At 35.7% G+C, this 27,758-nt stretch overlaps 1 protein-coding gene across 1 annotated transcript; it reads right to left on the reverse strand.

Moving 5' to 3' along the window:
* On the reverse strand, positions 1-27,758 carry LOC148939103 (zinc finger BED domain-containing protein 4-like). Its single transcript, XM_089107313.1, has 2 exons — positions 27,630-27,758; positions 1-1,098 (listed from the first exon to the last, which is right to left on the reverse strand). Exons 1-2 carry the CDS (start codon positions 27,756-27,758, stop codon positions 1-3), a joined length of 1,227 nt encoding a protein of 408 aa, XP_088963439.1.

Here is a 27,758-nt window from a genome sequence, read left to right on the forward strand (position 1 = left end):
TCACCACTCGGTGATCAACTGACCGGCCTTGGAAAAAAACTCTCTCAGAAGGGACACTGGTGGCGGGCACGGACATAATTTCATGGCAACCTTGTAGAGATATTTCTGAGAGCCCATGTTGCAAGAATTCCACCACTTGAGTGGATCCGTTTTTCTTGGAACTACAGATTCCCTGTTAAAAAGCTGCAGAGCCATGATAGACTCAGCTGCTGTCGAACCACATCCTGAATTGACTACCAGAACTTTGTCATGTGAGCCCCACAAACTGTCATGAGCCTGTCGATGCTGTCTTACAGGGTTTGTGATGGTACTTGTACCTGCTACTACAGATTCAGCAGACAACAAGGCTAAATCCACCTCTCTTGCTATTTTGCCTTCAACCAAAACAAGATCGTCAGAGGAAATAAACATTTTCTTGAATCGCGGATCAAGGTATGTGGAGATCGTCACGGGTGTGAACTGACCGAGGCTTATAAACCTAGCTTGCATTTTCTCCATCAAAGCCTTGCGGAGGTCCTTGGCGACATTTGAATATCCACCACAATCTACCTGAACAAGGTGGCGACTCAAAATCTTGGATAAATGCAGGACTTTTGAGATGGAGGAATAGCTTTCAGAAGAGAGCTCAATTGTGACCTTGTCAAAAGGTGTAAGTACCGCGATCACTTTTGAAATAACATCCCACTCACTTTCAGTGAGTAGGAGATCTACTTTACCGAGAAGCGCCAGCAAACTTGTTACTGACTCTTTCAGGTCTTGTAGACTATGCAACATTATGAGGAGTGAATTCCATCTAGTAGTTACATCAGGTTTAAGTTTTTTGGTACAAATATAGTCAATAGTGATCTGAACCTGGCGCAACTTGTTGACAGCTACAACACTACGTCTGAAAAAGCTGACTATGTTCCTAGTTTTTTGGACAAGAGGTGACAAGTCAGCAGTATCATCAATAGCACCCCTCAAAAACAAATTCAGAGTATGTGCAAAGCACAAAACATATCTCCAGCCTTTACCTACAACAGATGCAGCATCCTTTACAGCCTGTACCACATTTGCTCCATTATCAGTAGCTAGAGCTACAACCTTTTTCTTAACCCCCTACTCAGTGGCAATTTTCAGAAGATGAGCTTTGATAGCACCAGCAGTATGCCTCTCTTCAGTTTTCAGAGTAGTAAGCACGTTGCTGCAGAGGCAGCCTTTATCGTCAATGTAATGTACAGAGACAGTCATGAAACCCTCAGTCGCCCGGGAGGTCCATATATCTGTGGTAAGGGAAACATGTCCTACTTTTTTTAGCGCCTCCTGCAGTTTCAATTTTTCTATAGCATAGATTTCAGGGAGAAGATCTCTTGTCACTTTAGCTCGGGATGGCAAAGTATAATTGGGGTCAAGGCCCTGTACCAGATCGATAAACCCAGGATTTGAAACAACAGAGAGGGGTTGCATATCTTTTGCAATGAATTTCACAACCAGTTTGTTAATTTTTACAGTTTTAGGGTGCTTTGCACTGTACTTGGTCTGTAACAACAATTCTCAGCTGCTTTGTACTTGGTGCTCCTGAGTCAGTCTGGTCACTTCTATCATGGGTAACTTGGGTAGGGTCACTAGCTTGACTCAAAAGTCAGGTTGAGTTTTGGCTATGTGATGGGACAATTTGACTTGAATCATGTTCATCATCAGATGGACATGAATCAGAGTCAGGGTCAACACTGGCACCCCTGGCCAATGTACTTCCTTTTATGCTTTGGTATTGTTTTTTGTGGTTTTTCTTGAGATGAGCATTAAGGTTGGTGGTATTTCCAGAGGTAGCAACATTTTTTTTGCATATTTTGCATAGTGCAGACTTAGCCGATACTTTTGTAAAATATTCCCACAAAACACTTGACGTTTTTAAAAAACTGGTAGAGACCTGGACCTGCAATATATTAAACATTCAGAGGCAAATAGAATCCAATGGAACTGATTTTGTTATATAAAGTGGTAGTACCAACCAGCAAATAATGGACCAAATGTGGGGATTCGATTTGGCATATAGGGTTGGATTTTGCTATGTACTCTAGATCAATAAGCAAAAGAAAATGATGAAAAATTACAGTATAATGTATTACGGTAATTATTGGGCTTAAAAAAAAAAAAAAAAAAAAAAAAAAAAAAAAAAACTGTCTTCCTACTATAGTAACTGAAATAAATGAGCACTTGAACAAGGTCTAGACCCTACTCATCCATCCAGTTCCCCAGGACAAAACAGTATATATCCAATTCGACAATCCGAAAATCAAGTCCAAAATAGAGCAAAAATCAGCATCAATAAGTATACTTCAATGTTCCGAAACCAAGCTATAGCACCTTAAATCTACAAAAACATTATATCTTATCAGCTAAATTTCTAAATAACAATTATTTGGCAAAATATCGTATTTTGCCAATCTGTTTTACAGAAATGTTGTCTACTAGTCCAATCGCCATGTAGCAAGACAATACTCTGATATTAATGAGATTTCAAAGTCAAGACAGTGTTACAGCCTAGAGTCTAGGCTAGACGAGTTGTCGGAAACGCATCTGCCTAAAGAATAATCAAATCAACCAAGCACAACCTGGAGAGGCTGTGACACTATTTAATTACCAAAGAAAAAATCATCAGACTCATTCTTCCTGACTGAGCATAGAAGCAGCATAAAAACAGGACACACAAACAAGCAACATTACAGAACCCTTTAGGGCACTTCTACATTTTTCAAAGACGCCCTCTGACTTACCTATTACATACTTCATACCAGCTTCATCACAAGGACCTATGCAACCTTGGACTGTTCGGACTACTAGTGCCGTGGTAATAGAAGTGTCAATCTAACCTTCGTTTTGATTCGTTTTTTGAAGTTTTTTCGTACCCCCCCCCCCCCGAAAATGTTATGTTGTAAAAAAGTTTGGAAGAATAGGAAGATAAAGTTGAAAACTAATATTAGAACATTGGAAGCTACAGTAATGACGGTGATAGGGTAGGGTTCTGATATGTGGGTGCTACGAAAGGCACAGGAAGATTTAATAAATGTTTTTCAGAGGAATTGTCTAGATAATCGTTAAAACAAGTACGTGTTCTAGGTACCGTTTGACTGACCGTAGGTCAGACAACAAATTGAACGAAAAATGTGGTTCCCGCTTTCAAGGGCTATAATGATAGAAAAGTTGAGATGGCTAGGACACATCTTACGGATGAATGATGACAGATTTTCAAAGATTTGTTGGCAATTTATTGTCATTTTCGACCATCTATTTGGGGTCAAACGAAAAACAGCTCGTCCCCGAATGGGGCAGGGGTAGTCCATATGGAAGGATTAAAAAGAAATTGGACGTTCTTGGTAAGATTGAAAGAGTGGAGCTTTTTTTTGGCTGAAGGAGGAGCGTGCTTAACTGTGCTGGCCTCAGGTGGCTTTGTGCTGCAGTGAGTTGTTTGTAGTAGTATCAGTGACACACTGGGTAGGTTTTCACTTTTTTTTCTCAATTTTTAAAAGTAGTTTCTTAATTCACTCGTTCCTTTCTTTTTATCTTTTCATCCTGACTTATATGCCCTTTTGCTCAAAATTATATACGCGTAGACTAATTTTGTAATAGTAACACCGTGTCTGTATTCAGATTTGCGTTAGCTCATACTGTGTCATAAAATTCATCATGGACACAAGGATCTCTTCAGACACTAGGGTCTCTGCTTAAAAAAGGCGCATTTTTGAGCCAAAACGACATATTTCAGGGTTAATTTTTTTTTTATAACCGATTAACTTCGATTTTTTTAGAGAAAGAGGAGCTCAAATATAACCGTCTACAGAAATTGCTGCTCAAGTTAAGCCAGGTAAGATCCCCTTGCCACGCTAGTGCTTATTGGGCTTAGAACCGAGAAATTCCCTGTGGCGATCCAACATTACAGAAAAGTAGTAATTAGACAACATCATAAATTTTCCCTTGTTAACACACCGTTTAACCTGTTAGGGAGAAGGGGGATAGCTCCTATGGCGCTCCTCTAATTGGCTGTCATGGTCATAAAACTTGCTGAACTTAAGGGCTTTGGGTCTATCATTTACATATTACTTAATTATCATCAAAACCTTATAATATATCTTTTGTTATACAGATCTTCATTTTAAACTATCACGCTACATGAAACTTCCCTATAATCAAATTATATACTGTCAAATGTTATAAATATTAGAAATCAATTAGATTTTAGATCCAAATTCCGGCATAAGTGGACTTCATCAAAATTATTACACATTTATGAACACTAAAACTTAAATGTCAAAGCAAACACACATAAAGTTATATACTTTAAAACTGATCAGAAGAAAAATGAATATTGTTGTGAAAGACGGTTACGACTGTCTAATCAATTTAATGATTGTTTTCATTAACTATCATAAATATATATATATATAAATATATATATATATATATATATATATATATATATATATATATATATATATATATATATATATATATATATATATATATATATATATATATATATATATATATATATATATATATATATATATATATATATATATATATATATATATATATATATATATATATATATATATATATATATATATATATATATATATATATATATGGTACTGGTGCGTAATACGGACACTTTTATATATTGTTTAAGGAAACCAATCACGAAAAACCCGTCAAACAACGTATTCCCAAGAGACCGCTATTCATAAATGACTGCAAAGCCGTGGTTTCTCAATGAGTTACAATATTTAAACGATTGTTTTTTGGGGTTTAAGGGGGAAAAGGTACCTAGGTTAGGTTACGTATTTAATATATGCTATGCTGAATATATATATATATATATATATATATATATATATATATATATATATATATATATATATATATATATATATATATATATATATATATATATATATATATATATATATATATATATATATATATATATATATATATATATATATATATATATATATATATATATATATATATATATATATATATATATATATATATATATATATATATATATATATATATATATATATATATATATATATATATATATATATATATATATATATATATATATATATATATATATATATATATAGAAATGGGAACTTCCTGGGAAGGTGTAAAGAGGGAGGCTTTGACTAGATTGAGAGCGTGCGTAGTTGTGTTGGTCTCAGGAAGCTTCGCGATGCCGTGAGTTGTTAGTAGTAGTAGTAGTAGTATATGCATTAAAAAATTTCCTTTGAATTAGGCCTTCCCTTAAAAATTATTGAAGCTTATTTCGCATCAACACTGAATGAAGAATGTAATTCTAAAGTTCTGTTTTCTTCCTATCTGATTTTTCCGTACACTTTACCTTTATTTTCTACCCTTTCTTCTGGGTAAATTTTATGACTAAGTCGCTAATGAGATAGCTAAGAAATAGGTCTACATTTAGAATCATAATTTCATCCTGAACCCAAATTTAACATTCATTAGTATTGACTTACGAATAAAGTAAACATACCACTCGATGCCTTTTTTATGCTCTTTCCAAATATAATAGTCATATTTGTCATAAATTAATTTTACCCCAACCCTCTATATACCGATTCAGGTTATATATTTTCATATTAGGGGGGTAAATTTTATTTCTAATGTAAATGAGAGTTAATTTTAAACTTAACCCCCCCCCCCCCTAATGTGCATAAGAAAAGCATAATACGGAAAGAGCATATAGTGGAAAGAGCATAAAAAAGGGTATCGAGTGGTATGTTTACTTTATTCGTAAGTCAATAATATGAACTGCGAGAAATTTACTGAATATAGCTAGCCTATATCCAGGCATTGAGGTTGGGCAGAGAATTCAGTTATACAGGAAACAAATCTGATTTGCTATTTTCTTCTGGAGCCTAAACTAGACTTGATGCTAGGCTAGCCTGAATCAAAACGTTGACTCGCAATACGAAGTTATTTTTTAAGTATAGCTTTCCATTCACTGAGACGAAGAAACGGCATAAATACCTTTAATCTTTTATTTTCATCAATATATCCTCCTAGCGCTTATAATCCAACTATCCTTTTGATGAAAATAACTCTACCAGACTTGAACACTCTGCTCTGAACAAAAACAAAATTCCGAAAACCAAGAGTATTCTATTCCCTTAACAATTGTCACCGAAAAGGACAAGGAAAGATAAAAAAAAGACCGCTAATATCTTTAGATGTGTCAAACGAGGCATGCTCAATGCCAATAAAAACCAAGATAAGAATCTTAACTGACAGAAAAAGGATATTGATGTATAGGCTATCTACATTGACGGTTTTCCTTCCGGTTTTTTGTCTGAAAAAATTCCTTTTTTTGTAAAATAGTGCCACTTAACTTAGCAAAAAAATTTATATTTAAATTCCGAAATATCGTTTTCGATATCGATATTTACGTTTCGATATTATATATCGATATTTTGTCCGATATATCGATATATCAATATCGTTATCGAATATCGCCCAACACTAGTAATATCAACCAGGGAGAATTTTGCTCCAAATGCCAGTATCTTGTTGACAGACGTACGACATAGATTATAGTGAAAAACAGGTTTGTTAGTTTTTTAATATTTGGATTAAACTATGGTATGTTAATTTTGTGTTTAAGCTAGATTTTTTTAAAAGGTAAAAGAAACTTTAGCGTAAAGAGCGATGTATTGAGGAAGAGGCAACTACCTCATATACATAATAGCCTCTGTTTGATTTTTAATAATATAGAGTAATCTGACTCCTCCTTCATGGAAAATTCCCTTCCCCCACGAATAAGTCCTCCGTCGAAAGATCATCCCATGTAACCCCTCCCCCGAAAACTTTTAGTATACTCCCCAATCCCCCATCGCCTTCTGTATGTAAACACGGGGCAAAGTTCATCCCGTGCAGTCCTGTACCGGGCGCCTGTAGGGAGGGGGTCAAGTCGTCCTCAAAGAACTAGTTATTATATATTTCGATAATTTTTATATATCCGCTTAACAATCAAAAAGTGAAGTTTCGTTAATGATAATGGAAAAAAAATAGTATGAAAATATAATAGTTCAGAAAAAAATTTGGGCCAGGTATTTGCACATACGGGGGGTGGGGGTAAAGCATAGCATATATTAAATACATAACCTAACATAGGTATCTGTTTTTGTGCCTTCAACTCCAAAAAAACAAAAGTTTAAATCTTACTCACAGAGTGAGCAATAGGCCTAGCTCACTTATCAGCGAAAACCTGTTTGTCATGGATCTTCATTGAGACTTCGATACGGTCTGTCTTGCGTCGTGCCCGGATTCTAAACACGTACTGATTTTTCGGATATGACGAAGGAAATGTCTACCTCAAAGTCTTGATCGGGTGACCGTGGGGGACAAAGAGAGACAGAGGGGAGATATGTGATCTCCAATATTTTGTTCACTTAAAAAGGCTCTAGAACCTTCGATTTTCTATCTAATAAGCACTCTCCCGGTGTTCTAGGATAACTGGTTCGATATGATCACCCCGAAAAAAAAAAATCAAAACAAACAAACACTTATATGTTATTTATTATGGAAAAAAATGCAAAGTTAACAAGATATATATATAGTAACTTGAAACCTCTACAATTGGCCTCTGTGATATGCTAAATCTGATGGTGTGATTTTCATTAAGATCAACTGATATTTTGAGGGTGTTTTTCCCCTTTCTAGAAAAATCGGACAAATTTTCTCACTCTTAAGTGGGGTGACATTAAACTTAATGAATGTTATATATTTTAAATAAGTATCAAAATTTGATTCCTTTGATGTATCTGTTGTTATCAAGGCTCGGTTTTTTAGAATGTCGGTTACTACTGAGCCAAATCGCTCCTTACTTACAGTTTGTTACCACAAACTGTATGATACGCAGAATAATTTTATCTATCACATTTTGACTGCAGCTCCACTATACTTTACCTCCAACCCCCCTCCCCTCAAGGTACAAATATAGTCCAAATTATATATTTTCCGGCATTTTTCCATGTGTCACTCTTGTTTCAACCCTTGTACCCGTAAATTTAATCAACTGTGACGAATTCAAAAACTGGAATCAATTGGTAAATATTTTATTTGGGCTTTATTTTTACCCTTTTGGAGGGGGTTGGGGTTAAAGTAGAGTGGAGCTGCAGTAAAAATGTGCAAACTACAATTATTCTGCATATAATGGAGCAAGAAATGTGTTCTTAACATGTTTCCTTCTCAACAGCTCCAATTTTAGACTTAAACCCTAGATATCTAAACAACCTATTCCCCCCCCCCCAACATTTTGTGTCTTGGTGCCCTGGGTTAGCTTATCTACAAGCTATTATATACAAAAATGTTTAATTTTGAATTTTATTTACAGAAGAAAGATCACGGATCATGGGTGCCCATAAGCCGAATTCCAGGGGGGGGGGGGCAAACCGTGTCTAATTGGCACTTTTAATGCTATATAATAGAAATCTCAGAACAAAAATATAAAAATAAGACAGCATCATTCATCCAGGGGGGAGGGGGCGGGAGCCCCCCCCCCTGCCCCCCCCCCCCCTAGGGGCGCCCATGTCAAGGATGCGTGTTTATTTTATTTTTTTTCCCGGGGGGATCGTATCGACCCAGCGGTCCTATAAGATCGTGGGTGGGCTCATTGGAACGGACATTAAAAGTTCTAGTCAAATGGAGGGCAACTAGCCCCCTTCCACGCTCATTTTTTTCCCAAAGTCACCCGATCAAAATTTTTAGATAGCCATTTTGTTCAGCATGGTTGAAAATATTATAACTATGTCTTTTAGGATGACTTAATCCCTCTAAGCCCCCAGGCGGAGGGCTGAAAGTTATGAAGTTTACCCAATGTTAACATATAGTATTGGTTATTAGGAAGTATAAAGACGTTTTCAGGGGGAATTTTTTCTGGTAGTGGGGAGGGGGGGGTGGGTCGGGGGTTATATGGGAGGATCTGTTAATGAAAGACGTTTTCATGGGGGAAGGGACATTGCTATGAAGGGGGCGCCGGATTTCCCATCATTATTTAAAAAAAAATAAGAAATTAAATATAAGAAAAAAACTTTTTAAACTGAATGTAAGGAGCAATATCAAAACTTAAAAAGAACAAAAAATATTAGCTATATGATTGGGCTCACCTTCTAGTCAATGCCTCGCTTTTTAAGCCAAAGATTTTTTAGTACTTTCATAAGAGCTATTTATTCTAATTAACGTATTTTGTGATTAATGGATCATTTTTAAAGAATTGGAACAAAATTTTGTGTACTTATTCAATGACGTGAACCAAAATAAAAGCTGCATCAACTAAAAAACGATCAGAAATTAAATAAAAAAACAAGTTTTTTAAACTAAAAGTAAGTAGCGACATTAAAACTGAACCCGAACAGAAACTAGTCAGTATATGAACGGGGCGGTGTCATCCTCTCCTACTCGCGAGTGGGTATACATGTTTTCTCGGACACACCCCTCTACTTTTTTTTAAATTATGTACCAATTGTTATTCACTAGAGAGGCGTTGAGGAGGTGCCCGTCCCTTTTCATGTAAGGACTCATTTATGCTAGTTTGAAGTTTTGATGTTGCTCCTAACTTTCAGTTTGAAAAACTTGTTTTTTTATTTAATATCATAAAAGTACCAAGAAATCTTGAACCAAAGCTATCATTTATAGTTAGTGGACAATCATTAGGCCTAGCTACTGATTTAGAAAAGGCTGGTATATATATCATCGGCTATTCACAGTTGTGTGTGGTTGACGACCCCTAGAATTTTTTTTTTAATAGACGGCCAAGTCTGGAACAATTTTTATAAATGCGGGGAAGGTTTAAATGAACCCCTTTTCACTGAATTAAAATATTTTTGCCTTTTTTTAAAGGGTTTCCTGTCCCCCGCATCTACCAATTTTAACGAATGGGGCGTGTTTTTATCAGAACACGCCTCTGTATCTGAGACGGGCCTGACAGTTACTTCGAAGAACCGAGTAAGAAATCCATGAGATAATACTTATTTTTTTAAGCAGTATTTTAATGTTTTTTTTGTCGAATTTTAGACATTTTTCCGGATTCTTTATAATTATGTTTATCCAAATATAGCAAGGCCTTGAGGCTTCAAAGATTTTCACTTGGGCCCTATGTGTACTGCTAGATGACATGGTCTAATTCTAAAAATTTGTATAGGCGAACGAGGGTTTGTCAAAGTTCATCAAAATTGGGCACTCGTTGAAGGGGAAGGGGTGAAAGTAGGTACTTCAAAATGTCTTCCCGGGAATGGTTTGGTATCTGGAATTATTCCTGGAAGCATCAGCTACATAAATTGACTGCTTTCCAAGATAAAAAAAACTCATCTAGAATCTGACAGTTCGTGGTACGCGCATGAGAAAATTTGCCTTATTTATGAAAAAAGGGGGAAACACCCCCTTAAAGCTATAGAACCCTAATGAAAATTAGACCATCAGACTCAGCGTATCAGAGAACCCTACTGTAGAGGTTTCAAGCTCCTATCTTCAAAAATGAGGAATTTTGCATTTTTTGCCAGAAGAAAGATCACGGATGCGTGTTTTTTTTTCCTGGGGTGATTGTATCGACCCAATTGTCCTAGAATATCGTGGGAAGGCCCATTACAACGTAAATTAAAAGTTCTAGTGTCCTTTTTAAGTGACCAAAAAAATGGAGGGCATCTCTCATTTTTTCCCAAAGTTGCCCGTGTAAGAAATGTCCTTCTAATTTTAGCATTAATATCAGTTGCTATGAATTCAGCTTAAGCCAATGCCCTTTTCAGGGCATTGAACCCACTAAAGTTGTATACTTTCCCTATCGCAATAGGAACCCGTTCCTTAGAATTTCTTAATTTTACAATAGGAACCCGTTCTTAGAATTTCTAGCATGGACGCTCCGAAAAGCGGATGAAGATTTGCTAGATGTTTTCCAGAGAAATTGCTTAAGGATTGTTCTGGGTACCCTGCTGAATGACCGTATTTCAAACAATATGCTATACGAAAAATGTGGTTCAATACCGCTTTCTAGGTCTATAATGAAAGAAAGGTTGAGGTGGTTAGGGCATGTTGTGCGGATGAAGGTTGACAGATTGCCGAAGATGGTTCTTTTCGGCCAACCATCTACGGCTAAACGAAAAAGCAGGTCGTCCCCGTCTGGGTTGGGAGGACGTCATAAAGAAAGATTTAAAGGAAATGGGAACTTCGTGGGCGGGTGTAAAAAGGGAGGCTTTGAATAGATTAGGGTGGAGGAGGAGCGTGCGTAGCTGTGTTGGCCTCAGGCGGCTTGGTGCTGCGATGAGTTGTTAGTTGTAGTAGTAGTAGTATATATCCCATTCTTTAATATTATTATTAAATTCCTTTAAGCAGGAACATATTAGTCATAATATATTAGTTATTATGCTTCCTTTCCTTAAATAATAATAAAAACTTTACTTCAAGCAATTATAGAACAAGAATTGATCTTCGATTATGAATAATAATTATTGAAAATTGAATTATTATGAAATAACTGATAATTAAAAAATTCTCTTCTTTAATAATAAAATCATAGTTTTTCTTATACCTGTGTTGTCTTGTATATTTTATTACGAATATCAGGATTTTATCAAGATATCTCTCACTTGGTACATTTCGTCTATTGAGGCTTATTTAGGGGTACTCGGGTCTCATGGCTGAGTTTGGGCATGGAGTCATCACCATGACAAGACCCTCCCCCCTCTTACGCCCGATCAAAATGTTGATATAGCCATGTTGTTCAGCATGGTCGAAAATACATGAACTGTCTTGTAGGATAACTTAAACCCCCAACGTCCCCCGGGGAGGGTTGAATGTTATTAAATTTACCCAATATGTTCATTCCGTATTGGTTATCGGAACTACTATTGCCGAGGTAAGGGGGGATTTTCGCCGGTCATGGGGTGGGGGGACTGGGGCGGGGGTTAGGTGGGAGGCTCGGTCCGTGGCGGAATTTTTGATGGGTGAAGGGATAGGGCGATGACGGGGCCACTGGAGTCCCCAGCATTATTTAAAAAACTATCAGAAATTAAATAATACAAAAGTTTTTCAACTGAAAGTTAGGAGCAATATTAAAACTTAAAATGAACAGAAATTATTGAATTTTATTGTATTTTTCGATCAGGCTGAACAAAAATGCTACCTCGAAATTTTAATCGGGTGACTTTGGGAAAAAAATAGCGGGGAGGGGGCCTAGTTGCCCTCCATTTTCTTGGTCACTTTAAAAGGACACTAGAACTTATAATTTCTTTTCGAAAGAGCCCTCCCGCGATATTCTAGAACCACTGGGTTGATACTATCATCCCTGGAAAAAAACAAATAAACACGCATGCCTGACCTTTCTTGTGACAAAAATACAAAATTTTTACGGATAGGAGCTTGAAACTTTATTAGTACGGTTCTCTGATACGCTGGATCTGATGGTGTGGTTTTCATTAAAGTTATATGATTTTTAGAGGGTGTTACCCCTTTTTTCCAAAATAAGGCAAATTTTCTCAGGCACGTAACTTTTGGTGCGTAAGACTAAACTTGATGAAACTTATATATTTGAAATCAGCATAAAAAACTGATTCTTTTGATGTAGCTTTTGGTATCAAATCCGTTTTTAGAGTTTCGGCTACTATTGAGTCGGGTCGCTCCTTTCTTACAGTTCGTTACCACGAACTGTTTGAATTAAAATAAAATCAAATATCTTCCAGTACCCTCAGCTTATGTTAACACTATTTTTGTTGTTCATCCTAGAACGGCTAGTGTTTGAAAAATAGGAAAGTGGAGCAAGTTATGGGCCGAAAAATGAGTGGTTTGGGTATATTACCCCAACCTCTGAAAATTCGCTCTAACCACCGCGAAGAAACTGACTTGTCCTCATACGTACAATCCATATTTTATCTGGAAGGTGTCGGAGAATTAAAATTAAGGGAAAAAAAAAACAAGGAAAAATCGCGAGCCGTCTGCAGGGGCGAAGGGAGAACAAGAAGTAGAACGGGGCCCCCAGTAAAAAACTTGGGATCAAAGACTTCATCCTCTCCCCGTGTATATGCGTGTATCAACTGATTATTTAATTTTTTATGCTATGAGTCATTGTACTTTCGAAGGGAAAAAGACGATTAGATAAGAGGGTAAAAACAAGTTTTGACATGTCTTCTGGGATCAATTCCAATGTGTTTGTAAGTTGAATTTTCTCTCTTATTTGAAACAGAATTTTACTTAGGTAGTATGTGGGGTTCTGTTTTTCAATACGGGGGCCAACTGAAGAAAATTTCAAATAATAGACTACTCAACTTATTCATTAATACGTGTAGAAAAAATTATAAATAAACTCAATGGGTGTAGAGATGTGCTTAATCCAGCGTATATTCTGACTGAGTTCCTATTGTTTTGGAGGAGGGGGACAATACCAGCACTCATTAAGGAGGGTGACTAAAAGATATTTATGATAAATTTTATGAAACCATAAACACTTTCTTTTTTTTCGAGGGGAGGGGACACCAGTTCACAGAGACTTTATATGCTTACCTGTGGGGAGCATTTGATATCTTTGGTTTTCTCTTTCTCTGGATTAAAGTACTTCGTGTTAAACCTAATCCTCTTTTACTTGTCAATAAAAAACATTCGTCAATTATGCATTTGCTGTGATAACTCAAAGGTGTTATTTCTTTCTTTCTGTTGGCTTTGTGATATTTGTAGCACACCCGAATAGATTCAGCACCGCTGTCAGTCGGTTAAGGCACGTAAATGGGATTTGGTTTTAGGTGTGGAGAGATGCACAATTTTAACCGAGTCTCAAAAATTGAGAGTCATATGCGAAATGAAAAAATCGCAAAAGTCTCAGGATTTGAAGAGAATGTGGCCCCTAAGGCCTCCCCTTCCCTGCGTGTGTGCCTAGATTTGCCTAATATCTTTTTTCCTATAAATTTGCCATCGCCTGGATTTCTTCCTCGGTTTTTCGAAGTAACTGTCAGACCCGTCTCAGATACAGAGGCGTTTTATGATAATAACACGCCCGATGCGTAAAATGAGGGAGAGGAGGGGGCCAGGAAACCCTGTAAAAAAAGGTAAAAAAATGTTACTTTCGTGAAAAGGGGTTCATTTAAAACATACCCCCATTTATAAAATAGCCTTCTATTAAAAAAAAAAATTCGAGAGGTAGTCAACACCTCACAATTGTGAAGAGCCTATGATAGACAAGAATGTTCTAACTCAGTAGATCGGTATACTTATATTCAACTAAATCTCAATTAGCTTTATGATTCAAGAGTTCTTGGTCCTATTATGATATCAAATAAAAAAACAAGTTTTTCAAACTGAAAGTAAGGAGCAAAATCAAAACTTCAAACGAAAAGAAATTATTCCGTACATGAAAAGGGGCTGTCCCCTCCTCAACGCCTCGCTCTTTACTATAAATTTTTTAATTATTTAAAAAAATTAGATTTGTGAGAAAGAGCCAAACTTTAGCTTAAAGAGCGAGGCGTTGAGGAGGAAACAGCCCCTTTCATATACGGAATATTTTGTGTTCGTTTTAAGTTTTAATGTCGCTCCTTACTTTTAGTTTAAAAAACTTGTTTTTTTATTTAATTTCTGATCGTTTTTTTATTTGATGAAGCTTTTATTTTGGTTCACCGTCATTGAATAAGTACACAAAATTTTGTTCCAATTCTTTAAAAATGAGCCCTTAATCACAAAGGCCGTTAATTAGAATAAATAGCTCTTATGAAAGTACTAAAAAATCTTTGGCTTAAAAAGCGAGGCATTGACTAGAAGGTGAGCCCAATCATATAGCTAATATTTTTTGTTCGTTTTAAGTTTTGATATTGCTCCTTACCTTCATTTGAAAAACTTGTTTTTTTATATTTAATTTCTGATTTTTTTTTAAATTAATTATGGGAAATCCGGCACCACCGTCAGAGCAATGTCCCTTCCCCCTCCCACGCTCATTTTTTTCCCAAAGTCACCCGATCAAAATTTTGAGATAGCCATTTTGTTCAACATGGTCGAAAATATGATAAAAATGTCTTTTAGGATGACTTGATCCCCCAAAGTCCCCAGGGGAGGGCTGAAAGTTATGAACTTTACTCAATGTTAACATATAGTATTGGTTATTGGGAAGTATACAGACTTTTTCAGAGGAGATTTTTTCTGGTAGGTGGGGGAAGGAGAGGGTCGGGGGCTATAGGAAGGATCTTTCCATGAAGGACTTTTTCATGGAGGAAGTGAAATCTCCAGGAAGGGGGCGCCGGATTTGCAAGCATTATTTAATTTAAAATCTGAAGTAAACAACCATTTGCAGGAAGCAATTTGGCGGGCGGGGGGGGGCTAGCGGCGGGGAGTACTCTGGAGAATAGTTACGTGGAGGATGTTTCTTTGGGGTAAGGGACATTTCGAGGACGGGGGCGCCGGATTTCCAAGCATTATTTAAGAAACGATCAGAAGTTAAATAAAAAAAAACAAGTTTTTTCAACTGAAATGTAAGAAGGAATATTAGAACTTAAAACGAACAGAAAGTATAACGTATGTGAGGGGGTTCTCCCCCAAGTCAATACCTCGCTCTTTACGCTACAATTTTTTTTTATTTCTTTCAAAAGATATATATATTCTAATTAAAAGGCCTTTGTGTTTATAGGGTTTTTGAATAAAATTTTTTTTTAAATTTTAACGTAATGAGCGTGGTATTGACTAAGGGGAGAACCCCTTCATATAAGTAATAACATATACGTAATAAAAAACAATAAAAAAACAAGCGATACGGCTCAATAGTAATCGAAACTTTTAAAAACGAAATTTTGATGTCAATAAATGTATCAAAAGAATGTGTTTATAATGCTGATCCTAAATATATAAATTTTATTAAGTTTAGTATTACTCTTCAAAGGCTACGAGCCTGAGAAAATTTACTCGATTTTTTAAAGAGGGGGAAACATCCCCTACATGTGAAAGAATTTTAATGAAAATCACACCGTCAGATTCAGCGTATCAGAAAACCCTATTACATAGGTTTCAGATATTTGCATATCTGAAAAAATCTGCAACTTTGTATTTTTTGACAGAAGAAAAATTTACGAATATAGAAGTTAGTTACGTAAGTTAATTTGTAAAGACATCCATTTAGCAAAAGAAAAGTAAAATTTTTATGCAAATAAAAGAAGGATTGCATTAACTAAAAAACGATCAGAAATTAAATAACAAAAAAACAAGTTTTTTAAACTGAAAGTAAGGAGCGACATTAAAACTTAAAACGAACAGAAATTATTCCGTATATGAAAGGGGCTGTCCCCTCCTCAACGCCTCGCTCTTTACGCTAAAGTTTTTTATTGTTTCAAAAAATAGAGTTGTGAGAAAGTCAAACTTTTTATCGTTTTAAAAAATAAAGTTGTGAGACAGAGTCAAACTTTAGCGTAAAGAGCGAGGCGTTGAGGAGGGGACAGCCCCTTTCATATACGGAATAATTTCTGGTCGTTTTAAGTTTTAATGTCGCTCCTTACTTTCAGTTTAAAAAACTTGTTTTTTTTATTTAATAAAACACAAACAGCTTTATTTTATATAATTATCAGTGGCAGTAGATAAGTATTAAATTTCGCTGACCATGTACTTACACATTATAACAGATATGGGTGGACTAGCGAGAAATACAGCATTATTAAAATTCTAGGAGGGAAAAAATGCTTCATGTCACGCAGCATTCCATCATTCCTGGTGATTTCAGTACACACAGATTAAATGTGAGGTTTAAACTCAAGACACTCATCGACTTGGACACCAAGATATTGGACATATCTAAAGTCTCAGTTGATATCCATTGCTGCTGTATGATAATCTATTTTTTTATTTAAAAAGTAAACATATAACATAAATTTTAGTTTGAATGAGCCCTCTCACGACAAAATACAGCCACTGATTCAAGACGTTGATGATCATTTAGTGAACTACTTGCGGTCTTGATCACAGGAGAGCAAAGTTTAGAAGAATATCAAAAATCCATAAGAGCTAGGCACTTAGTTCTCTCATGAGCTTCAGCATTTGTTTTTGTCGCCGAGGTTGTGGGGTATCTGCTTTTGAAGCTAGTAGTTTTTTAATGTTGAATTGCCAAGAGTAAAGTATCATATCAAGTGATTGATTAAATTTTACATGTAGAAATAAAATTATTAATTATATTTATTATTCATTAATTTTTAATTTGTGTTTTGGGTGTAGGTGTTATATATAGCTGTTATAAAATAATACTAAAGTGGGTAGGCGGTATTAGATCAATTCACACGATGAGAAAATTTTTCTTTGGCGGTGAATATTTGGTTTACGTGTTCTTACTATTCAAAAATAAAACCTGGCTTTCTCAATAAATCAGATATGAATGGCATATGTTTATTTCCTTATTATTACTTCTTATGTTTGAACCGGATGCTGTAATTTCTCCAATATACATATTAATCGAATTGTATTTTAATGCTGGTTTTGAATATCTCTAAATTATTTCATTTAATTTAATCCATCAAAAGTTATGAGTAATTAAGAATTATTGAACTAGAAATTCTGACGTCTCAGAGCTTTGTTTCCACGGCACGATTAGATCTGACTTCAGAGACACGAATACTTATAGGCTAACAGGGATTAGAAACTTTTTTTCCAAGCTGTAGCGATGACAACTTTTGGTATTTGTAGGGATGAAAAATGTGGCCTCATCTTTCTCGAGCTATCTGGAGATCCGATTCCCTGGGAGCATATACCTTGGAGACATGTGAACCAATTACCTATTATCAGACTAGATGCAGACATATAAAATGAAATAAACACAGATAAAAAACGCAATAGATTTATTGAACTTACATACTTAGATGCACAACAATGGGTCACTTCAAATAACAATAACGGTGACAACGATGTAAGAATTCTCTTTAAATGTTCATGAGTCGTGTTAATAACTTCTCTTAAAAATTACTTCTACCCCACTATCAACAATCGCTTGTTAGTCCTGCGCCATGAGGACTGGCTCACCATTGGCGCGTGGAGACCAAGGATTTAAATCTTTCGTCCAATAAGTTCTTTTAAATATTTCTGATGATTCAGGCGATCACACGGTTTTTGTCATTTAAAATTCCTTAGAAATATTGTGCGTAGTGTATTTTTTATTTCCCACTCTTAGCGAAATATTAATCCTGGATAGTGCTGTTCTGTGTCTGGGGTGACTGCACTTTGTCTCTTTGCTTATTAAGGACTTCATTTTTGAAACTAGGTTTAACTTAATTATAGGAAATCGGAATTATCTTTAGAAAGAAGGAACTTAATTTTGGTATTTAAATACATCGCATCTTACTCATGGTACACAGATAGCTATTCTATTCAAAATAGTCTAAATATCATATAAAAAGGCCCTTGGGGTTGAAACAAACCCCAGAGATTAGGGGCAAGGGTTGTAAGTTATGCCTAAAATTGTATTCAAGGTTTATATGGAAGGGAGGGTTGTTTAACATTAGAAGCGACTCAGTCTTTCTCCCTGAAAAAGAGTATTTCAATATAAAACGAACAAAAATCATTGAAAAAACTTTCCAAAAATAAGTTTTAAAAAAAGTAAAGAACTCGTTTAAACCAAAAATGAGCAAAAATTTAATCAAATAATCTACCAAGCATACAACAACCTCAAATCAGTATCAATAAATAAATGAAACCCAAAACAAAGCAAAATTAAAATGAATAACAGTCAAACTCAAAACGAGGAGAACTTAATATGAGTAGGGTTCTAAACCCCAAGCTTTCTAAAAGCCAGAATATAATTTGTACTTTACTGAAAAAAGTTCTTTTAAATGTTTTCAATTTTATAACTAAGAAATAAAAATTAATAAAGAATTTAATTAATAAATATCAGCATTATGTATATTAATCTGACAATATACATTTTTTTCAGCAAATTCATTTGAATTTTTTGTGGAAAAAGGTTTTTCAATTAATTTATGTAAATCTGTCTACTGCTGCAACATTGATTACAAACAGGAAAAAGCTTATGGCTTTTTCTTAGTTGCAGTAGTAAGGGACGAACCTCAGTATGGTACCATACCCATGGACAAGTAACTTTTCCAAAGCTTGTATTATCTTAACTTTTACTTACTATATGCCGTGGTTATTTCTTTACTAGGTTTCAGCTATATCCAATGAAACTTACGTAGTCCCCATTTAGAATGAACTATATTGATCTTTTATGTAATCTAATATGAAATATTTGCTACTACAGGGTTGTAGAAAAATAATGCTCAATAATTTTGTACGAAAGACGTTGTTAAGTTGATTTTCAGGTCAACATGGCAACACTGTTGAAAATGTGGTACTATCCTACAAACTTCATAATTTTGAAACAACCCAAAAAAAGCCTTAGAAATGGCAGTTTTCGGGTTTTGATAGACTTAAGATGGCACTGATAAAGATTAACATGAGTGGGGCTGACAACTCCCATACCTTTTCAAGAGCAGAACATAATTTGCACTTTACTGAAAACAAAATAAATTTTTAGTGTTTTCACTTTTTTGTCTTAAAAAAATAAGAAAAATAATTGAAACTGTAAGAAATAAATATCAGTTTATGTATGTTAAACCGACAATCCATGGTCATTTTTTTTTCAGTTAAGTACAGTTTATATTCTGGTCTTGAGAAGGCATGGGTATTGTCAGTCCTGATGCTAATTTTTACCTGGGTATTTATTGTAATTTCTGTTTGTTTTCGGGTTTTATTTATTCATTGATGTTGATTAATGCTAGTTGTACGATGGGAAGTTTATTTGACTTTATTTCTGCTTATTTTTGGCTTAATGGAGCTCTTTACTTTTCTTTGAAAAACTTCTTTTGTGGAAAAAGTTTTTTGAAGTAATTTCTGTTCGTTTTTTTATTGACATAGTATTTTTCGTGGGACAAAAATTATATCTTTACGGTTTTTTCCCTATAAGAATCCGTAGTTTGGCTTGCTATTTGTGTGTTGTGAAACTTTTTCACCAATGTTTAATCCTGACACAAAAAGTATTGTTTAATTTAATTTTATACCTCCTCAAGTTGACCTGAAAAATAAAACATTATCATTCCCAAAAATTCTTTCTGTGATCTTTAACAATTTGCATACACTTACACTCTTTTGATTTATTTAAATCGTAAGAGCAGAAGCAGTAATAGTAGTAGCACCGAAATTGTTTTAATACTACCAGTCATTCTCTATATATTGCTTAGGTGTCTTATAGGCAACCATACACATAGTGCCTTTTGATTTAGTTTTAAAGCATAATGGGCCAATTACATAATTGCAGAGGGTTAACATACCTAATATCCCTAATTACATAGTTAATGGACCGTTCCACTATGTTGAACAAGATGGTTATCTCAAAATTTTGACTGGATGGGCTTAGAAAATTAATGGGCTTGGGATCCTTGCCATCCAATCTCTTAAGTAAATTATTTTTCTAATGAAAGCAGAGACGACATCCTATCAAGGTGGTATCCAGAGGGGGGGGGGGGGGTAGTGAGCGATCATATTTAAATGACAATACCTCAATTTTTTTAACCAGGAACGCCAATAGGTTAATTATTTTTTTTATTTAAAGCAGAGACGGTATCCTATCAAGATGGTATCCAGAAGAGGGGGCATAGGGAGTTATTATATTTAAGTGATAGTACCTTTGTTTTTTTTTTATTATTGAAAACAGGGATACTAAAAAGTTGAAAAATTGACAAAAATTAACAAGATTTTCGTGAGTTATGCTTGATACAGCACTCGCATGGTTTTGTCGTCCAGAGGGGAAGGGACATATGCGTCCAACCCGTTTTTTTTTTCTTATTGATGAAACGGTTTTACTTTGAAAAATTCATTCATGAGTACCAGGCAGATTCACACTAAAACGAATTGGTGTAACAAAAGCGATATCGACATCCCCACCTAGCATTGCGCTCGAGTGACAATGGCGCCCTTGGTCCAGTGCCCAAGTTACATTAAAAGGCCAGGTCATAATAACAGCTTTAAATTTAGGAGGTTGAAGGAGGAGTCTTTGACAGTCTTATGACCTCAGGGTACTAGATGTTGCAACGTTTTTACGAATCTACAGTGGTTTATAAAATTCGATCAGCCCACAAATGATTACCAAAAATATGCACAAATATAACAAATGTAACATTTGGAATATTATAACCCCTAACCCCTAACGCTTGAAAGCTATTTTAAAAAGAAACTCTTAGGAGATTTCCATGGAAATGACCATAGCAGAAGTTTTGAGCGTGGGTGGGGATCAAAGAGCAATCTTTGAGTATTTTGACCACAGGTGACTTATTGTTGCGACTTTCTTAAATTTGGTAATTTTTGTGAGCATTTGGAAATCAAAGCTTAAACTGAATAACTGATGCTAAGTGTCCAAACATTTGGCTTGGATAAAAAGTGGCGAACTAGGAAGAAAATCTCAATATCTTCCTGGAGCTATTTCAGTCTGCATATTATTTCATTTAATTACATTTAAACGGATGAGCTTTTCATTTTTTACCTAAGAAAATAGCTGGCACTTCATTTTTCTTCATACCGAAAACCGAATAAACCATTAAGCGTTTTTTGTTTCATTGTAATTGAAGTGTTTCATCATGTATTTTTCAATTTGATAAATTTACTCCTTTTAGATGCAGTTTATAATTTGACTGATATTAGGTATTTATCTGTTTATAATTTGGAATGAATCCCCAAAAGAAAAAATTAATAATATCCAAAAGAGCATCCAAAAGCAATAAAAAAGCAGCAGTTCAGCCTTAGCCTACATGACATATATTCTATAAAGAAGCCAAAAAAAAACTTTAAAATGTATTTTTTTTAATTTTTATTAAAAACCATTTTTTAATACAATATGTATTTTTAGGAATCCAAAAGAGCAAAAAAAAAAAAAAAAAAAAAAAAAAAAAATATAAAAGTCGCCCATTTCAACTGTTTTAAAGGTGACAAAACAGATATAGGCAAAGGGCATTATGAAAAAATTAAGCTTCTAAGTTCAAAGTTATAATAAAAGTTTTTACCTAGATAATTGTATACAGTATTGCTCGATGAAAAAAAATTACACAGTATTGCTCGATGAAAAAAAATTACTAATTTTTATAATTATTTATGTTAAGAATACATAGCTAATAGATACTTCAACTACTCGTATAATGCAAGCGTTCTGAAACGCCACAGCCATTTCGTTTCTACCAGATTTCTACTTCTCTTGATGAATAACGAAGAAGACCAGTTTCCAGACAGCGACTTGTGAATTTTTGAACTTATGAATAGGCTCGAATCTGTTGTAAATTTAAGCTCTGATTTGAGAAAGACTGATGAAAACATTAATGTTTGCGGTCAACGTTGATCGCGCTGGCGGCGCGCCACCGACATCTTACCGGCGGCGCGGCGCGCTGTTTTTTGCACCGCCGCCGCCGGTCTTCCCTCATCGGTGTGGCGCCGGGTCTAGTCCTGAACATAAACTGGACACAACACGCCTGGGACCAGACAATATGCCAAATTACTGGGCAGCCTCTAGTCATTCGACATGATCAGGACCCGAAGATTGAAATACTTGGGACATATTTTACGAATGAAAGACGACCGAACACCAAAGTCCATCCTCCAGTGGCAACCAACGGGAACGTTGCAAAGGGGAAGACCAAAGAACAACCTACGCCGAACATACCAGAGGGACCTTCTCATCGAGAATATGTCCATACAACCCCATTGGGAAGACGTTATGGCAGCAGCCCATTTGAGGAACGACTGGCGTTACTTCGCTGATGCCCTGGGTGCCTCCGGAGGCACAGGAGGATCTAAGGTCTAAGGTAAGGAAAATAAATAAAACTCAAAACGAACAAAAATTGCTGGAAATAACCGAATCAAACTTCAATCAAGCAAAAGGTAAGAAGAGTAGGACTGACGACCCCCCCCCACTCCTCCCGTGCCTTCTAATGACCATAACATAAATTGCACTTTCCAACTTTTCAAGTGTGGTAACCTTCCGTTTAAGATAAACATATGTAATATTCTTAAATAATTATCATGCTTTATTAATTGTTTTTAAATAATTATTTTTTATTACTTTAAAAATAAGAATTAGGAATGAAATCAATGCACCAAATTAGGCATGAACAGCCAAACACGTATACAACATTATATTTCATGATCTGGAAACACACGTTACAACAATTTTTTCTCTTTCTATTTTAATAACAGGTAAAATTAAATCGGTCAAACAAAATATAAATAGAAAAGTAATTCATTCTAAACTAATCCCATTTAATCTATTCCAGAGGTATACATGTCCAATAGCTCTATACGAGATTCCAATGGCGCCAATCGAGAAGAGCTAGAAGGCACCCTCCTCCCAAAACAACTGAAATTCTTATGAAACGAAGTATAGCTCTAAGGGAGCAGAGAGGGAGGGATACAACTCCCCTTCTTTACTTTTAGAGCTTTAAAGTTCCCTCAAGACACAGCTTTAAGAACAAATCAACTTTGGGTCAGATTTAGTTACTCCAGAACTGAGCGCCTTGGCAAGTTCTTCCTCTGACTTGAGCCGGAAACTAAATCAGTTTTTCTCTTTTATTTAAAACTAAGAAATTTATAATTATATATCTGATGAATCTTTCAAGAGTTAAAGTATAAATGGCGTAGAAGTTGAAAAACCTTTTCAGGACCAACTCTGGACCCTAGCCATAAACCATGGGTCATATTCCATGGTGCATATGAACCATGGGCACCATACATGGTGCATATTCCTGAAAATACACTAAGCTAGGAAACCAAGAATGTGACTTATCAAGGAGTCATTCAGCTTTGGCAATACCAAAATCGACAAAAATGCAAAAATGTGTTTCTGGCATCAAAGACCCCTTTTCAGCCTTTGTCTCTCTTGGGGAAGTTCTGAACGATTATTGCAGGGAATATTCCTCTTGGCATCTTGGTAACAGTCGGAATAAATGACAATTTAATAAACATATTTTATACCTTTGACCCCCACCTCCTTGATCTCTTTAGATTTGCCTGCCCGAAAATTCCTCCTGACAGATCAGGCTACTTTTTGGATGCCATGTAAAAGAACAAAAGGTACTTGCGTGTAATGGCGACCACACTGTTGTTCTTGATATGAGTAAAACCGGTGTCTCTGTCTGCATTCGGAAACTTCACTTCTTGGGTGTGGTCACTATAACACGTAAGTACCGAATAAAATTTTATCTAACATTTTAATCCAGCAATAGCCCTTCTTTTTAGCTACAATTGAAAAGAAAATTATACCTTGTAGCAACACTTAACCCTTATTATTCCCCGCAGCCCTGAGGACACACCAAATAGGAATAGTAGAACATTAGGCGTGGGGGACTCTATTACTGCTTCTTTTCACGCAAAATTGAATTATTATTAAATGCCACATCCACATTCTTTACACCGAAAAACGCTGGGTCGGTTGTCGAATCGCTCATTAGCGCTTCAATGATTTCAAAATATTACATAAATCATCCTAACCACAAATGGATACCGAAGAATTTTGATTTCAGTCAAACTTTTGGGAAGTGATCAGGTTTTTTTTTCTTTTTTCGCCAGCAGGTAGGTGTTTTTTCACGGGAGTTTTTTCACAGTTGAAAAAAGTTTGAAAGAAAAGGAAGACAAGTCTGCGGACCAAGACAAGAATATTGGAAGCTTCAGTGAAGACAGTCGTCAAGTATGGTTCTTAGGCGTGGGTATTCTGAAAAACGGAAGAGGATTGACTAGATACTTTCCAGAGAAATTGCCTACGGATTCTTTTGGTTACACGTCAGACTGACCATGTCTCTAATAGTAAGTTGTTTAAAAAATGCGGTTCAATCTCGCTTTCAAGGGCTATAATGAGAGAAAGATTGAGATGGCTAGGGCACGTTCCGCGGGCGAATGGTCACAGATTGCCTAAGAACTTCCTTGTCGGCCAACCTTCTAGGGTGAAACGAAATGCAGATCGTCCCCGAATGGAGTGGCAGAATGTCATAAGGAAAGACTTAAGGGAAAAGGAAATTTCTTGAGAGGGCGTAAAGAGGGGGGGGGGGTTGAATGAATTGGGATGGAGGAGGAGCCTGTGCAGGTGTGTTGGCCTCAGGTAGCTTGGTACTGCAGTGAGTTGTTAGTAGTAGCAAAAGTAATATCCAAATTGTTGGCTGTCTTTGCAACGTTTTCTTACAATCGTTGAAAGTGTTGAAAGTCTCTTAATTGCTCCTGAAATTTACTTTAAAAACAACATGCATATGAGAGTAGATCAAAAGACACTATATGCACCTGATTTTTCTGATTATTTGCAAAATCTCGAGGATCGTTTAAGGACTCAAGTTGGAACTTTTATGAAGTATTGGAGGAGGGTGGGGTCGAGTTTACTTAAATTTTGACTTCGGGATAGGGGTAGAGGTAAACCAAAAGACACTATATGTATACATTTTATCAAAATGCCATGTCTGCAATATCTCGTAAATAGTTTTGGAAACAAATTTGAAAATCCCAGGTACTACGGACAAAGCAATGGGGAGGGTGCGGCAAGGAAAACTAAAATCCAGAGATGATGGTGGGTGAAAGGGTTAAGTAATTTGGTACTGTTTTACTTAATGGTACACGCCGCTATAGACTCTATCAAGGAGAGACAGAACGGGAGAGATGTAGTCAAACGGGAGAGACGGATACCCGGTACTAAAACAGTTGCTAGAGTGGAATATATAATAGTTTAGAAACAAATTCGGGCTATATATATGCACATTAGGGAGGTGTGGGGGGGAAGGGTAAAGCATAGCACATATTAAATACGTTACCTAACCCCCGCCCCCCGCAACCCCCCAAAAACAACAGCGTAAATATTGTAAATTCAATGAGAAACCACGCTTTGCGACTAGTTTTCTTGATAGAGTGTATAGCGGTGTGTACCATTATGTAAGAGAGTGCCAGCAAATTAGTCTACAATTCAGACCGAAAATTGCATTTTTGTGCTATTAGCTCCTTTGAGACTCATAGTTTACGCGTGGTAAACTAGCAAGATAAATCCAAAGACATTATCTACTGCTAGGTTGTCAATATCTCAAGAGTAGTTCAATATCTCAAGAATAGTTAAGAGTATCAAATTGAAACTTTCAGGGAACGTAGAGAGGGATGTGGAACTAAATCAAAGACACTGTGTGCATCCAGGTCACCAAAATACCATATTTGTAATATCTAAGGAACACAAATCAACAGCTTAAGGGATCACTTTAAAACTTTGAGGGCGCATTGGTGGGAGAGTTCTTGTGGAGTTAAAAAATTGCTATAGGTAGCGGGTGTAAATCGAAAGGTATTGGCCAACGTTTATCTCGGCATTTTCACTGGAAATACAATTTTTCATACTCATCACCTCCTAACATAACACATTGAACGCCGCATATCAGTTTCATATACTTCCACAGTCTCTACTAAGCTTCATTATCTGACAAAACTATGCAACACTGTTACTCCCTCCACACTGTATTTCTCTAGAAGGTTCTTACACATGCTGATAAACTGAAAACCCCCTCCACTTTCTTCCGTTTCGGAAAATAGCTACTGATAATCAATGTGGACACGTAGTTCAAAGCTCATAGATCGTCTTCACATAGCAGATCCTACTATAGCTGTTGCTAAACTTACAGAAAAACACAAACAAAAGATTTCAAACCTTGCTAAGAAACAACTCCTTCCACACTAGTTATACTGTCATAGGTTTTCTTCCTCACTTTTCTTACAAATGTCTGTGTTATTCTTAATTTTTTGTTTTTTTTTGTTTTTTTATTTGTCTTTCCTCCTATTAAGTAAAGGGCTCTTTGTTTCTCTTTCCTACTTTTAGTGCTCCGTATATTTTTCCTTCTTTCTTTCTTTTTTTGTATGAAGACAGGTTTTCAATAAATATTAATAGCAATATGCGCCCAGGGCAAAAAGAATATTGTTTAATTTTCCTTCAGCCAAGAGTCTAGACGGTGTAAATTGAAATAGTAGACTTGTATGGCAAATGACAGAGTAAACTATCTGAAATTGCTCCACCAAACCTTTGTGTCTTTAAGACCTGTTATTACTTTCGAGTGGAAATCTGCTTTCTAAAAGACAAACAAGTTGAAACTGCTTTCTTGAAGACCACTCACTTTGAAAGTAGACTAAGACTTAAATCTTTTTCTAAGTTTTTTCCTTTTCTTCTGAAATTCACCTCCCCCAAAGAGAATACTGCGTCAATTCTTGTCAGTGAAAACATAACTACTATAAACCAAACACTAAGGAAGTTACTGTCCATAGTAAAGATGGGAGAAAAACTGGGGATATTTCTATTTGGCACCTCTCTTCCATCCCAGAACGCCCTCCCCCCAGACAAAGTTTTAGAACTTACACTATATAAATACATTTAATCTTATAACTGTCTTGTAATGTTACAATGTTGTAATTTAATTTATTTTATTGGTGTATCATAATTCGGAAGCTACATATATAATAATAGGCAAGAAATACGTAGCCACATCACCTAAATGGTTTTTTAAAACAATAAGTACAAAACTTCAGAGATTCAAATATACAGCATTTTACCACGGGCCAAAGAGTAAAATACCGTTACCAGCTTTTTTTACTCGTGATTCCAGTTGGGTTGTCATTTCATTTTCTGGGTTTTGGTCGGAGGCAGAGGAAGGGTACCACATTTCTTGTGAGAAGCGTAAGCCTCCTAAACTTAGAGGCTCCCTAAGATCCTTGACTTTCAT

The sequence above is a fragment of the Artemia sp. Qi Xiang Cuo genome, unplaced genomic scaffold (genome assembly GCF_049724085.1).
Source record: "Artemia sp. Qi Xiang Cuo unplaced genomic scaffold, ASM4972408v1 HiC_scaffold_22, whole genome shotgun sequence".
Taxonomy (NCBI): domain Eukaryota; kingdom Metazoa; phylum Arthropoda; class Branchiopoda; order Anostraca; family Artemiidae; genus Artemia; species Artemia sp. Qi Xiang Cuo.

What these genes read in the sequence shown, in the direction of transcription:
- LOC148939103 (XM_089107313.1), bottom strand. Translation starts at nt 27,758, where the DNA reads ATGAAAGTCAAGGATCTTAGGGAGCCTCTAAGTTTAGGAGGCTTACGC. An exon ending in CAACCCAACTGGAATCACGA is followed by an intron (nt 1,099 to 27,629) that starts GTAAAAAAAGCT and finishes GCCACTGAGTAG; the next exon opens with GGGGTTAAGAAAAAGGTTGT.